This window comes from Pithys albifrons, chromosome Z (assembly GCF_047495875.1).
Source record: "Pithys albifrons albifrons isolate INPA30051 chromosome Z, PitAlb_v1, whole genome shotgun sequence".
Classification (NCBI taxonomy): domain Eukaryota; kingdom Metazoa; phylum Chordata; class Aves; order Passeriformes; family Thamnophilidae; genus Pithys; species Pithys albifrons.
Window position 1 is genome coordinate 38,297,918 of NC_092497.1, and position 16,045 is coordinate 38,313,962.

The following is a 16,045-nucleotide window of genomic DNA, read 5'->3' on the forward strand; positions in this document are numbered from 1 at the left end:
GCCCCCGCCTGAATGCGTGACCGACCGGACCGGCGAGCAGAGCCGAGGACGCGGGGCCGGGCTGCCCGCGGGGACCCGCTCCCTGCCTGCCGCTCGCTGCCAGCACAGCCCTGAGCACTGCCGAAGTCCCCAAGCCTTGTACTTCTTCCTTTCCTCCGGTTCGTCAGGGTCCCGAAGTATCAAGGGAGTCTATAAATTTTATTCTGTCTCCTTGATCACTCAAAGAGCTACTGTTCTGCCTCTAAAAAAAAAACAAAAAACCCCAACCAACCAACCAACCAACCAACCAACCAACCAACCAACCAACCAACCAAAAAAACAAAACCAAAGCCCACAGCAACAGATTAAAGTCCTTCTAATATGAACCCACATGGAATACTTCTGTTAACAACTCAAAGCAAGTGCAGATATTGACAATGTACTTAAGCCCATTAGTTAGGAGCTTTTCCCCACTTCATCACGTTTTTCTAGCACGAAACGATTTTTTAGAGATTACTGCCACTAAAAGCAATTCAGTATTTTGAAAAGACGTCCAGTAAGGAAAACAACCATAACGTAGATATACACTTTAAAAAAAAAAAAAAAAAAAAAAAAGGAAAGAGTCGGGTGGGGCGGAATAAAATTGGAGCTGGCTAGGAACAAGACACTATTAATGCAGTGAAAGCAGAGAAAACCAAGCGCGCCCACTGTCAGTGTACCAAGAACCGCACTGTGCGCACTCCAGCCACTGTGCGAACAGGCTTCCAGCCCACACCTCTGTCCCTCAGCTGAGCGGTAGCGCTGCAGAACTTCAGAAAGTGGATTAATAGAGCGAGAGGGATGAGAATTATTACATGTTGCACAATAGAATTGATCAAAGACATAAAGAAGGTTTGCATAGCCAACTTTATAACCCATAAAAATGGTGATTGGGGGGTGTTTCTACCAGTGTTTGCCTTTAACTTAGGTGTTATCAATCTAAACAGCAGATGACGGATGACCTTGTCAAAATGACGCCAGTCAAAACATTTTTTCCCCAGCTCTGCTCAAATTTGTGTTAAAATGTCCTGCCTTAGACAGACAAAGTCTAAACAGCAGAAGTTTTCCCAGGCTCTGCGAGAATGAAGGGTGGGAAAGAAATAAATTAGAAGCAGAGTGGGGGGAATACTTTACACCGGCAGATACTGTGTTGGTAGGCAGTTGTGCATTCAGTGTCAGCGTGACACCTGTCTATGGAGGCTTTTCTGACACTAGAGATATGTTTGGGTGAGATAAACACTTTGTGTAAGTATTTTGTCCTAAATGCAAGGCATACTGTGTTCACGCGATATACCTAGTAAATTACAGTTGTCTGACTTTTCATATGGTGTAGGAAAGAAACTGAAAAAAACCCAACCTGTTAAATACTCATTGGTACTTGAGCTCAACTGAGCAGTAGAAAACGTCTAAACAAATTTCTAAGCAAAGTGGAGATAAAAAGTCGCTGGAGATAAGTTTCTTGCCACAGGTTGCATCTCCCTCTGGCATACTACTTGTTCTGTGCTGTAACCGAGTACAAAGAGCAGGAGAGAGGCGTGCTAGTGGTGCTCGAGGGAGCAAGGTCTGAGGAGGGGGAAAGTCTGGGGCGGTGGGTTCCGTCAGATGTGTTGGGACCTCCTGAGGCTGGTCTCAGGTAACACAGGGGAAAGGGAGCCAGGGCATTGCCAGCAGACACGGTAAGTAGCTGGTACAGTGTCAGGACTGGCTGGGTAGGTCTTTAAAATCCACCCTAGACCCCAAGGGGCAAAAGGCAAGTGAGGCAAGACCACAGCTCAAGGGAGGCTGGCCGGGAGTGAGGCGCTTGGGTCGGTGGGGCCGGGAGCTCCCGCCGCCCGGCGCTGGAGATCGCGTAGAGGCTCGGATCCCGCTCGGGACGACGCCGGGTCATTGCGTCCCTCCCGTCAGGGTAGAAGTTCAGCTCTTCCCACGGCTCTGTGGTCCCAGAGCTAGGGAGACAGAGAGAGACAGAGCGAAAGAGGGAGGGAGGGAGGGAGGGAGGGAGGGAGGGAGGGAGGGAGGGAGGGAGGGAGGGAGGGAGGGAGGGAGGGAGGGAGGGAGGGAGGGAGGGAGGGAGGGAGGGAGGGAGGGAGGGAGGGAGGGAGGGAGGGAGGGAGGCTGAAAAGAGGGAGAGAGGGAGGGAGAGGTAGAAGGGTGAGGGAGAGGGAGGGAAGGAGGAGCGAAAGGAAGAAAGGGACACCTTTAAAAGTTGAGCAAGGAACAAAGTGGAGGAAGTTGCCAAAAAAACCCGGCTCTGCATCGAGACTCGCTGGTAACTTCACGATCCCTCCCCTCCCTCTCGTACACACCACACACACTTGTATTTTGCGCTGTCGTAAAACCCACGTGTCTCGCCTGGAGCCTGCCAGAGCCGAGCCGAGCACCCGGCCGCGACTGCGATGAGCAGCCACGGCAGAGGGAGCCCGACGGCTCGCAGCTAGCCGGCCCGCCGGTCACCGGCAACTGGAAGAGGATCACCCTGCTCCCCCGTGGACAAAGACCAGAGAAAACTCTGCTTTCGGCTGTCCTTTGGCTCGAAGGCTTCTGGGACTGCCGACAGCTCCGCACGCCGCCCGCGCAGTAGCTCTCACCCCACTTAGGTAAGTCAGACCCGGGCCGGGGCAGAGTGGGGCGCTTTCCCGCGGGGTAGGGCTCTGCTGGGGGGGCGTCCTCCGTCTCCGAAGGAAACAAACCCGCGCGGGTGTGGGTGTATCTGAACTTTCCTTCTCCTTCACCTCCTCGCTGTTTGGGAACAGAGAGTCATTTTCTCCGGCAAAGGGAGGGAAGGGAATGAAAGGGGAGGACAGTGCGTGCGGCTGGGACAGGGTGAGCTGCGCGTCCTGCGGTGCGACCGGGGCGTCTCCGGTCGCGGGCAGGCGTGAAGGGCTGCCCACCATCGCCCGCATCCTGCACATGCTCCGAGATGGGCTCTTCGGGACTGCCTTGTCGCCTAGGCCACCACGGTTCTCGCATGTCCTCCCTGGGGCTCTTCGGGAGGAGATTTTCTCCTGGAGAGCCCGGCACAGGCAGGGAAAGCGTCGCCCGTGCCTTCCCGCTGTCGATCCCGCACAGCCGCGGCGCAGAGCCCACGCGTGGCCCCGTGTGTCCGAGCGTGGAGGTCGCTGCGCGGTCGGGGCGGCCCTGCTGGGGCGGGGCGGGGATCTCACTTCTTCTGTCCCCTTCTTCGCCTCTTCACAGGCAGAGCGATGCTGAAGCCCGGCGACCCCGGCGGATCCGCGTTCCTGAAGGTGGATCCCGCCTATCTGCAGCACTGGCAGCAGCTTTTCCCTCAAAGCAGCCAACTCAAAAGCAGCGGAGCCCTCGCCCAGCTTCAGCCGCCCGAGAGAGCCGAGACCGCGGCTGACAGCCTGCGCCAGCGCCCGACCTCCCTCTCCTCCGTCTCCTCCTCCTCTTCCTCGTCCACTCCGTCTTCCTCCTCTACTTCCTCGTGCGTCGCCGCGGCGGCCGCTTCTCTGGCCGGCCTGACCTCCCTGCCTATGACCCAGCTCCCAGTCTTCGGCCCGCTGCAGGGCTCGGAGATCCCGGCCGGAGGAGCGCCCACGCCCCTGCAGAGTAAGGAGTTGTGCGGAGCCGGCAGCGGCGGCGGTAAATGCGGCGACCGTGCTGCCTCTCGGTACCGCTACACGGCCGAGGAGTTGGACTACTACCTGTACGGTCAGCAGCGCATGGAGATCATTCCCCTGAATCAGCACACCAGTGACCCCAACAACCGTATGTATCCTGCCCTTTCTCGCAGTTCTCGATCTCTAATTCTCCGTCTCTTCCCGCATCGGGCCGGCCTGGGGACGCTCCAGGGTGGGGAACTTACAATTGGTGCCTGCACCGCTCTCCCTCCATGCGTAGCATCCTCGATCCTTCCCTGCCCTTCCTTTCCCTTCCCTGGGCTGTTTTTTAGTAGTTTCCAGTGTTTTCAGGAGGCGGACGGCAAAGCCTCGGTAGCAGTTTTTCTTGTCTGAAACCCAAGTCCTTCCCTGGAAGGCACACTTCACCTGAAAAGATGTGGTGGGGGCAGATTTCTTTCAGAGAGGTGCTTAAGAAAATGGATTCAGAAAAGGTTCAGAGCAACTTGCTAGTAGTCCTTTCTCGCCTTGCATGTCTCAGTCCCGCCTGGAAATCACAGGCTTCCCTGAATACTCAGAAATCAATTACGCCTCCGAGCTAGCCAGGGGAAAAGTTGCAGTTTTCATCAGACGGGCTAGAGCAAAGTTTTCCTACCTCTTATCGTTTTTCTTTCAGACCTCGTTAACACGATGGTTTTAGTTTTCACCCTACGGAAATGCATTTCATAGGCATTTAATAAGAAAAGGTGATTTTCTAAATGAAAAAGTCTGCTTGAGTGTCAGAATTCACTTAGGATTTGTTGGATAGAAAACATTTGATATTGCTGCTGTTGCCAATTATACAGTTGGTTTATGTTTGTGGGGATGGTTTTCTGTTGTTTGGATTTGGTGGGGTTTTTTTTTTGGGGGGGGGGGCGGTGGTGGAAGGGGCAGCCCCTATTATTAAACATTTGTACCGATGAGAGGTTTGTAATTTTAGAATCTGGTTCTTTCTGTCTTTTACTCTTGTATCTGTGAATGCTACACAACCAAAGAAATTCACGGGGTGAAAAGAACTATATGAACTCTTATTAGTTCATCACTTTTATTACTAACATTCCGAACACAGGGATCTACCCTGCTATAACGCTGTAACATGGCTTTGGTGCGTGCACTTTTTTGTTTGTTTGTTTGTGTGTTTTTTGCATTGTTTCAAACACTCTCTTTTATCCTAAGTTTTCTTAAACCCCTTTATTTTTGTTGTCCTTCTCAACCCCCACTCCCTGAAAGTCTATTTAAGGGAGAATGTTGAACAGGTAAACGATACTCCAAGCCAGCGATCCATAAACACACGCCCAAAAAACCGCGGATTCGTTTAATTTCATTTAATAGGAAGAGCTGGTTTTGAAAGTTTTCAAGAAACTGCTATGTATTAATTATAGTGCATGGATAGTAGCATAGTCTTGAGCGTTGCGCATACGTTTAAGAGAAAAGTTGAGTCGGAGTTTGGTGGAGATTTTCCCACCTTCTTGACACTGTAAGTCTTTCTCTATTGGCTGTAGACTTTGTTTTAAGTGATTTCCTAATGCTTAGTTTCACTTTTTAGTCAAACGTGTTAGTGTATTTTCTATTCTCGGGTGCAGAAAACGTGATCTCATAAATTACATGCAGTAAATAGAATCCGAAATGCACTTTAGCCGCCAGCGGAGCCGTTCAGACAATATATGTTTTACTTCTTGAAGCAGCTCCGTTAGTCTAAAAGATAAAGGTTTTAAAAAGAGAAAGGAAGATTTTAAAACGGGATTTGAGTGGGTAATTTTTAAAGACTGAGTGGAATAATAGTATCCCGTAGAGTCGCAGGCAAAGCCTGAATATTTTCTTTCCAGCCGCCATACTAAAGAAGAATTCGGGAAAGCAAACGGGTTGATTTGAGAAAGGACGCTTGTGAAGCGCTCCTGGTTGGGACGGGGCACCCCTCGCCGTCGGAAGCACGGGCAGGCGGGAGCCAGCGCCGTGCCGCCGGTTTTTTTAGTTGTTTGGCTTTTTTCTACAGCTTAATCTGAAAATTCCTATCATTGAACTTGTTTACAGGGCTTCTTTCTCTCCAGCAGTCATTAGTCGTCTCTGAGTGAAACTTTTAACGAGAGAGTTTCAACCTTCTGAGGCAAGGTGTATTTGCTTAGGGCAACTCGTGCTTTAAAAAAAAAAAAAAAAGAAAAAAAAGAAAAAAGAAAAAAGTAAACTGCAAGTGAAGGAGTGTGGGAACTGCATCTAGTACCGTGCCACGCACTCCACGCACGCGGACGATCAGGGGAACAAACTGCAGGGCACAGGCCTGGCTGTCCCTGAGCGGATCTCATGGGCAGGTGGGATTTCCCGCCGCCTTGACTCTTCACCCTCACTGCCTGTTCCGCAGCAGAGGTGCCCGTTTGAGGGAAAGGAGGTGTCGGGTTGTGGGTGAGATGAGGAGCCGTCGACTTTAATTGTACTTGCTTGCTGCCCTTCCATCTCCGGACAGCCCCACCGAGTCGCCGAGACGGGCAGGCTCTACTCAACTCTGCACACTCACCCGCCAGGAACATCCCCCACCCCAGAGCAGGGGCCCCCGACCAGGGCTCTGCCTGGCCCAGCCGTAGGACTGGGGGTGTCAGCAGGTCGCCGGCTTCTTCTCGGGTTCTAATCTTAGATGTAACTCCCACGCCAACCGAGCGAGTGCCTCGTTTCCCGTATTCTCCCAAACATTCCTCCTTCTCTCCACCCCGAGCATCCCCTTCTTCTGAGGAGCACCCCACGTGTCCCCGGTTCCCCGGGAGGACCCACCGGCTCGGAAGAGGCGCCGCGGAGCCCCGTGTGTGCCGACGGACGCCCTCCATGCTGCCGCCCTGGCCCGGCGGGGCAGCAGGAGGCAGTCTGGCCTGCCGGGGAAGCCCGAGCGACGGCGACGGCAGCTCTCCCGGCCCCCGCCACCCCGCCCGGCCTCGCTCCCAAGCGCCCGGCCCGGCCCGGCGCCGAGCGGCCACCGCGGGAAGATAGATGGGCGGCGGCTTCCCCACAGACACACGCCTTGATCGTCAAATATCAATGGATATGGCACGGTCTTGGGCGAGGGAGGGGGACGAGGGCCGCCAAGAAGCTGTGGGTTAAGCGTCTGTGTGTAATTGTTTTAAATTGAAAGGGGGTTAGCTAGGGGAAAAAATAATAAAAAGCAATCAAAAGACACCCCCCTAATTAGGGCCCTGCAGTCTTTACTGCCAGGGAAGTAAGGGGGATTATGTTAAAGCCCTGATAATGTGGCAGGCGGCTGGGGACCCTTTGCTTCCCAGCCTTGAATCTGGAAGGATGAGGGTATTTCTGGGCGCTGGGGGAGGGGCACTCGGGTGGCCAGGAGGAGATCTCCTACGGCAATTTTTGAGGCTGCGGCGCCGGCTTGCTCCCGTAGAGGCTTGCCTCTAGCTGCTGGGGAGAGCCTTTCACAATGAGAAGTCTGACAGTCCTCTACTTTCACCAGAAGGCACCAAACTGGCACTGTAATAAACACTCTATGCACAACTGAAGTGTCATGCGATCAAGCACTTTGCACGCCTCATCCCATTCAATTTACGGAGTCACAATGTATATATAACATGCTGTGAAAGTGGATCGGTGTGGAAAATATTTGGATTTTTTTTTCCTCTAGGCTGTTGGTAACCTGCATGATTTAGCTATTTTACATCATTAGTTACCCAGTACCCTTAAACATAGCAGATAGCCATACATTAGATTGAGGTTAGAGAAGGTGGTGACTGTTTATTTAGGGTGATAAAATGGTCCATCAGCAGTAATCTCCATCGATATGTGCCACCAGGAGATGAAGGATGAGGGGACAAGCCACAATTAATTGCCCTATAGTTTTGTAGGAGAGAGTGGAGCCGGTGCGGACTGAACTTCGATCTCCTCTCCCTGAGCCTATTCATCATCTCCACATTGTATATGGAGGTCTCTCAGGGGCAGAGGGTGGCAAGGTTTATCTACACACAATGTTCTCCTACCCTTCTCATACCTGACACGGAAATTCAATTCATTCATACCTTCAGCAGCAGGCAGGGAAAATCAAACTCACCTCCCTCAGCACGTCCTCCATTTGCCTCTTAGGAATAACCAAAAATTCGCTCCGCAAGCGGGACGACAGCACTGACCCACGCCGGGACGCCCAGGCGGGCCCTCCCACAACAACTCCCGAGGAGCTGGCATGGGGTGTGTCTGACCTCCGGCCGTGGAGCTCGACCCCAAACACAGCTCTTGCGCCGGTGGGGGAGCACAGCCCACGACTGCGGCGGGGATGCCGCTTCGCCTCTCCCGCGCCGCAACGGACTCGGAGCCGGCCCGGGGAAACGGCAGGGGGAAGGAGGAGTAGAGAGGGAATGAAAGTTCGGGGAGAGAGGGAGTCGGGCCTCCGGGACCCGGTGCCAGCCGTGGGTCTTCACCCGGCGGCGGCGGCTCGGCACCCCCAGGAGGCAGTCCGGCCTCTCGGCAGCAGGCTGAGCTCGGTCCCGCTCCTCGCAAAGAGTGTTTAGAATAAATAAACAAATAAATACAGGGCACCAGAGGAGAAAGTGCATCTGTGTTTCGTTTCCCCGAAAGTCTGTCTCCAGTCAGGCTGTCTGTGAGAAACTGCTAATAATTTCACAAAAGGAGGTGGTTGCCAGCTTGTTGATGAAGAAACTGAGGTACGAGGGAGGCCGTGATACCCTAGAAAGCTCCAGCCCTCAAAAAAAGAAAGGGTTCTATCTCATCCAGCCCACCCTCCCACTTAGCTGGGTACCTGGGCCCAGGCAAGGTTGCAGGGCTGGCTGGAGTGATTTATACTTGCAAGTGAGTAATACCATGTGAAATGATGACCACTTACACTGTATACCTGCATGCTTGTGGTGAATTATGAAGCAAAGGGTCAGAGGCCACCCTTCTTTAATACCAGCAAACTGCAGGTATCCAGTAAAACTGCACTTTTGGAGTGTATTATTGGTAAGACAAAAATGTATTTCTTTCATTTATTGTTACAGCTGGTTTGCTGGTTTCAACACTCTGCTGAACCTTACCTTTCACTGACAAAAGCTTTCTCCTTTCTGATTTCCTTTAAATCATGTGGTGGTAGAGTTTTTAGGCTGATGGTTTAGAATTCTATTTTGGGGACAATGATATGTCCTTTTGCTTGGGTTTAGTATTTTTAAGTGTACTCACATGGAATCATAGTGCTGGCATTACACTGTGTTCATTTTTATGGAGGCACATAAACAGTAACATGTTGCAATTCTCCCAAAAGAGCCATATCAAACAGCTCCACTAGGAAATCCTTTAATTTTTTTCTTGCTTCTTCCTTTCCTTAATCCTCCTATCTACAGCGTATGAAGGTAGAAAGTGAGAAACTGATCTCCTTCCAAATTGTTTGGCCATAACTGGGTATGCAATGAACCATTCCTACTGAGCTTCCCTTCCCCATCTCCAGATTTTATCAGGAGACACTCTGCTCTGGCTGCAGTTCTCCTTTCTCTTTCTGTTTTCAGTAAATCCCTGAATTTTCTCACATTTCTTGCTTCTTGGTTTGATTTCAGTCTTGACTGATGCTATTACAGACAGGGGAAGTGTTCATTTCAGGTGTCCTTGGAGAAGGCCTATGCTCACACATGGCTGCTCTCCCAGGCCAAAACAGGAGGGCACAGTACAGCTTTCCTTGTCACCCTGTGTGAAAGTCCTGTGTAAAGTTCACACTTGTACAAGTACATCCCTTTCATATGAACTTCCCACACTTGCATGGGTCTTAACAGTTGCCATCCAGTTTGTAGTCTCCAGTGAAATCAGTGGACCACAACACTCTCCCTCTCAACAACCCCTCCCTCCCTCTCCTCTTTTTCAAGTATTATTAAGCAAGTTGGTTCATTGTATCTCATTGTACTCTGCAGTACGCATGAACATGAAGATGATGCTGTTGATTCTGTCTGCGGGAAGGGTAGTGTGCAAATCTTGGAGTTCTTGGTTTCTCCCCTATCTGATATTAAGGACATCCTTCCTATGTCATCTGAGATGAAGGAATCCACCGTCCACAGTGACAGTCCTTAAATGGATGCTTCCATGTATAATGCAAAAGTTTGTCACAGAATGTACAGTAGCTCTTTTTACTCAAGGCATGATAAAATGTGTCTAGGAGGAGTTCTACTGCTTATAACATTTATGAGAATTTTTAAAATTTTTTTGCATAATTGCACAGCAACTAAAGATAAATGTATAAAGCACAAAACTAAGAAGAATTTCAGTACTTCTTAGTATTAAAGACAGATTTTTACCCCCTCATCAACAAGTCATTAGCCAAAGCAGTTTCAAAAGATGTTCCATTTTCCAAATTTTCAACTTTGGCAGGACAAAGGGAAAGGAACGCAACAGGGGACCAGATACTGTGGCTGCCAAACATTAAGACATTACCAGTGTTTTTGGACAGTGGAAGATAAATATCACCATGTGTGACTTTCTGTAATAAATGACAGTGACACAGGGTTTGTTTATACTCCTCTATAATTTCTTAGTTTCTTTTTCTTAGAAATGTAGAAATAAAATATTTAACCCATGCTCATACACACATACTGTAAGGACAAAGTGAAGAAGTTCTTATTCTGGAAAAATGCGTGTGTGTGCATGCAAAGTTATATGTATCTAGTGGCAGAATGCAGGACATTGTCACTGAAATTGTCTCCATGGACTCATGAAGATGCCTTAGCATGTTTAATGTAAATTTCTCCAGAGACACTACATCTCTAAGAAGGCCATTAGTAATCAGGTAGCTGTGAGGAGAGTTACACATCCAGAAGATGGTCGAAGAGTGCAAACAGATTGAAGGGCCTGCCCTGTGCACTAATTAACATCATGGTTAGACATAATTTTTTTAAGTCCTCAGTTTTGCTGTCAGATGTTTTCATTCTAACTTGCATGGTTAGATGCCAGATTCATAGACTCAGAATAATTATGGCTGGAAAAGATCTGTGAAGTTATCAAGTCCAACTGCTGATCACAGAGTTCAGCCATAATCTGTTTAAAATGCATCACATGCCAAATTATTTAGGATTGAAGGTTTGGGTCTTATTTTTTTAATTTCTCTTTTCATATTTGAGATCCTTTCCTGTGTGACCTCCAGTGCCAAACTCCTGTGATTCCCCTTATATCTTTGGATATGCTAAAAACACAGAGTTTTGTGATGACTGGTTTTGAAGAGGAAAGGGAAAAAATGCTGTGGTGATATCTCACTTTCCCACCTAGCTGCGGATACCCCAGCATGTACTTGCTGCCTTTTATTCCTCATGGTTGGGATGGCTGTAGGGATATCTGTTGCATAATAATGTTCTCTCAGGACTAGCCAGAAAAATTTTCCCTGGGGTCCTGCAAATCCCATCTTCCAACAACCTCTAGGTGATGTGTCTGAGAAGCAAAGCCCTTCTGCATTTCTGGGTTAACTCAACACAAGAGTCGTTCTGCAGCAGGGATTTTGTCTTTAAAGCAAGGCAAAATTTCACCCTTCAGCCAGAAGTCAAGTTTTTGTCAACATAAGGGCATTCCCCACTTGGGGTCTTTGTCCTGCTGTGCTGGCTCTCGTCTCCTTCCTCCCTCCTGCCCATCCCGGTTAGAGATGGATGGCATTGGCATGCAAAGCTTCTTCTGCAAGGGCACCCATCAGAGTAATGCACAACTCAGGTCTTGCTGGCTTAATTTTTGTTGAGATCTGTAATCAATAATACGGGTAGAGAACTTGACCAGACAAGCACTGGGTAGAGACGCATGCATTTCCTGCAAGACTCGAAGTGTAACAGTTTTAAAGGCAATTAGCTTCCACATGTAACTTACAAATATTTTTGGGTTACTGAATGTGCCATTTTTGTATGGTAGAATTTGAAAGAGGTTTGACAGGAAAGAGTTCTTAGGTAGGATGTGTAAAATTGGAGAATGCACTTAGAAGCCATATTTTGAAAATACATATTTTATTGTCCTTTACCAGTTTTTACTGAATTGAGGGGAAGGTTTTCCTTTGAAGGGTCTGTAGGAAAGAGGCCTACTTAATACACAGAACATCCACCTCAGAAAGAGGAACATCTGAGTCAGGCCCTCTGAGAATTGAAACTGTGGTTACAGGCAATCTAGCATGTCTAAATCTGTGGCATAGACTAAGAAACTCCAGCTTGTGTAGTGAATACTGTGCTCTGTTTTTATAAGAAAGGGTTTAAGTTCTATGAAATTATTAGGGGAAAGATGTAGGACTTGCCACATGAGAACTATGATACAGTTATTGTTTTTTCTTTGTATTTCTGGAATAAATTTGTATGAAAACCTTTATTGTGCTACACAAATTAAATGTGCAGAAGATGGTAACTTATTTCAATTGATTTATTGTTATGTTAATTCAGCACACGTCCAGAGAAATGGATTTCTTGAACATGAAACATTTTCCTGGAGGATGTACATTCATGGCATGTGCAATAGAGTTTGCAGTGGAAACATTTAACCAAAGTTTTCTTTGCTCAGGAAAGAAAAATGATGGTAGGATCTTCTCAAAATAGAAACATGTCATCCATTATTAACAACAGTTAAGGAAATGAACATTTGTGCAAACTGATCTTTTGTCATGTGATTTGCTCAAAATCCAGATACCTTGTTTTTGTTTTTCTTTTCCCACAGCCTCAGCTACATGTAACAGGCAAAGAACATGCATTCCCATTTGATAAAAAAATTCATGTGTGTTCTTGGAATCAGTCATATTTGCTTCATAATTTCAGTTTTAAGATTAGATTTGGCTTTAAGAAAGTAGATGTACATGCAGGCTCCAATTTGCCATTCATGAGGTTCTGGTTTATCAATTTTGTTTTCTAAACAGACAGGCATGTACACACATGTTAATGTAAAAAGCAGAATGAAGGTTAATTTAAAATGAGGACTAAATTAAATCTTGTTCCAATTAAGCCCTTGGGCTTAGCTGTGGTAAGGCGTGTGAGAGGGACTCATAAGGCACTATGACTGTGCTTTAAAATGTCTCACTGAAACACACTGCGATGGTTTAAATGGGCTATTTTATGAATCTTAAAAAACTGGGTTGAAATAAATGAGTCTTGGCAGGTCTGTGAACATACCAGGATTGCAAATTTCTTGCAGGGTTTCTGCTCAGCCTTTGGAGTTCTTATTTAGAGTTTTGGTGAGATTAGGAAAACCATCCTAAGCAACACACAAAGAGCATGGAGTGTGAGTGCTGGACTGCTGTGAAATGACAGGAGAAGCACAAGGATTTGCATTGTCTTGCCCATGGCAGTGGCGAGGGTGGTGGCCAGCAGCACCACACTGATGGTGTTTTTCCCTCTTTGCCCCTCAGGATGTGATATGTGTGCTGATAATCGCAATGGTGAGTGCCCTATGCATGGGCCCCTGCACTCCCTGCGCCGGCTAGTGGGCACCAGCAGTGCAGCTGCAGCAGCCCCTCCACCAGAGATCCCAGAGTGGCTCCGAGACCTGCCTCGAGAAGTGTGTCTGTGCACCAGCACAGTGCCTGGCCTGGCCTATGGCATTTGTGCAGCACAGAGGATTCAGCAGGGCACCTGGATTGGGCCCTTCCAGGGAATCCTGCTCTTGCCAGAGAAGGTTCAAGCAGGTGCCATCAGGAACACTCAGCATCTATGGGAAGTAAGTTATCATCTTTCCTTCCTTGTCAAATTTGATAATTTTGAAGTAGACATGGAGTGCAATTGCATGTATTATTAACCCATCCACTAACCATGAAAAAAAGCCAACAAACCCATAATTTAAGTAAGCCAAGCAAGCAGATCTGAAAATGCAAGTAAAAGCCTTGCTGCACTAAAGGTATCCATAAAACCAGTGGATACCACAGAGCTCCAGTTGGTTTGCAGAGGAGCAGATTATTGCAGGTGCTGTGATGAGGAATAGAGAGACACGTACAGAGAAGTCTGAAGCTTACAAAACCCAACGCTTTCTGCATTTTGACTTGAATAGCAAGAGCTGATGGATTTCTTAGGTCACAGCACCAGCTGTTTTATCTTAGAGTAGCACATGTGGGTGGAGATGGCATACGGTACCATAGCTGTGACTCACAGGCACCCTGAGGAAGAAGCTCAAACAAGCTCAGGAGCCTATTCTACAGCTTTACTCTTTGCACAAGGAAGGTATTACTCCTTTCTGTTTCTGTGAGCTGTTTAGTCCAGCTCTGGTCCTGTACCAACCACACATTCCCCAAATGATGCTACCAGTGCTTTTGTGTAAAAGCCACTTTCAGTTCCCTACAAATTTTTATTTATTTGTTTGATTATTTGTTTGTTTGTTTTTTAATTATATAGTTCGCCATTTTAAAGAAGGTAACAGTGGTAACTGTTAGGGAAAATGCATCATCCCTGTCTGTCAGAAACAGTCTACTTTCCTCCTAGTCTTTTGCATTCATTCTTCCTTTGATTTATGTTGAAAGCGCAAGTTTTTAGTTCTGCTTATTCCTCTGTAGATGCAGTTTCTGCTTACCTTGAGACTAACTGCTATAGGAAATCACAGAAACATTCCCATAGATCTGCAGGTGGTATTTGTTCATCAAGACTGAACTCAAATCTTCAGAATGTAAGGAGTCCATCAAGATAGAAAGAATGCTTTTGCTGTCTTCAATGGGTATGGGGTAAAACTGAATGAATATTTGAAAGATATTTGGTGGTGTGGAAGAGTAGGAGCCTCTATGCTTTTCCTATATGCAAACAAATAGTAACTGACACATGAGAGTCTTTGTTTCAAAGTAGTTACCCAGAAGAGTTGTTACAAGGAAGAGATTTTCACATTGAGGAATAAAAAAGTCAGTCTCAAAACACACCCAAATGTGCTCAGTAAAACTGGATGACTTGCGGTCCTGGGAAGTTTTGCTGCTGCCTCCATTGGAGATGGAATTTCTCCTGTATAGCAGATATTAATAATTTGGATTTTAATCTGTTCCTACCAAAGCCCAGTGATAATAATGAGAGAATTTTGGGATATGTCATTAATCAAATATTTTATGGGACACTCTATAATGGTGTTGGAGGTTTTATTTTAATTGTTAAGAGGGGCATTGTGGTTTAGACTTATAATTAACAGAACATGTAACAGAAAAATGAGATTTCTAGATCAAAAAATTCTCTAACTCTATTAATTTTATCTAAATTTGAACATTTTATGTAAAAGAATTTTATATTGTCCATAAATATTTACATTATAAATTTTTTTTTTATTATGAGTCAGTTTTATGCAAGTTAAGTTGCAATCTTGACTGTATCTTTTTTAAAAGAGCAAGAATTTTAGTCAAATTTTGGGTTAACTTAAAAACTGTTTTAAAGCAATGAAAGAAGCAAGGTCTTTTTGGTTGTTGGGTTTTGTTGTTTGGTTTGTTTGTTTTTTTTTTTAAACCCTAAAAGCGAAGAACGAAAGATGTTAAGCAAAAATAAGAAATAGTACTACAGAGTGTGTCAAATTCAGGCCATCATAAGGCCTCAGCTGAGTTTTTGTGTGGGATTGCTCTTTTTAACACACATCTGTTTTTAACACACAACAGAGATTTCCCATTGGTTAGCAAAATGAATAAGTGTATTTTATATGAATTATCTTGAAAATAGTGATTACATTTAATTTATTATTAATGCACTGCTGGGCAGCTCAAGGTCTTGAAGTATTTCTGTTAATACAAAAACTGTTAGCAAAGAAACACATACTCTATGCTCTCGCTAAAAGTTTTGACTGTTTCCCATTTGTTTTGACTTTCAATTTGATATGTTTTATCTATCAGAGAACTAATGTTTAATAAAGAAAAATATAGTAAAAGAAAGTAATTGGAAAGTGTGTGTGATTTTACAAAACTTGCCTTATGAAAATAAATAAAAGCAAATGAAAATGTGTATCTGAATAGACTGTATTTTAGTCTATATGGTATAGGAGTATGGATTAAATCACCATCTAGAGATCAGCTATTCAGCATTAGGTCTGAATGGACCTTACAGAGAAAACTTCTCTTAGTATCATAAATAACATTTTAATATTTTTCACTCAGGACTGTAAAGTTGATAGATATTTATTTTAGTTTACAGTTCTTTGTTTTCAGTGTACACCAGAAAAATAGGAGAGCTATTGCAAAGACTTTTAAGCATTGTTACTGTTTTGGTAGCCTTTTTTATCCTCTTTGTTGTGGGAAACATCAGATGCACTGCATTTGATGTATAGCTCAATGCTATGGAAATATACTTCAGTCTGTCTGCACAAGTGTTCCTGCCATGCACTCGATGTTAGCTTTGTATGTAATCCATGCAGCATAAAATACAATGATTATATACCATTCCGCTATGTCACAACAGGCAGAAAGAACAATGTTTCAGGAAGCCAAAAATATTAGTCATTTTCAGTTGTAGTGCTTTTTTTCCCCCCTTTGGTCCACTTCTAGTGAATCCATAGTT

At 46.2% G+C, this 16,045-nt stretch overlaps 1 protein-coding gene across 1 annotated transcript in view; it reads left to right on the forward strand.

Annotated features, from left to right (window-relative positions):
• Positions 1 to 3,221: 3,221 nt before the first annotated feature.
• The window catches only part of PRDM6 (PR/SET domain 6), a 76,413-nt gene continuing 63,589 nt past the window's right edge, over positions 3,222 to 16,045 (forward strand). The window contains exons 1-2 of the mRNA XM_071580862.1: positions 3,222 to 3,747; positions 12,952 to 13,259. Coding sequence (XP_071436963.1) covers positions 3,222 to 3,747; positions 12,952 to 13,259 — 834 coding nt within the window. The remainder of the gene's footprint in view (positions 3,748 to 12,951; positions 13,260 to 16,045) is intronic.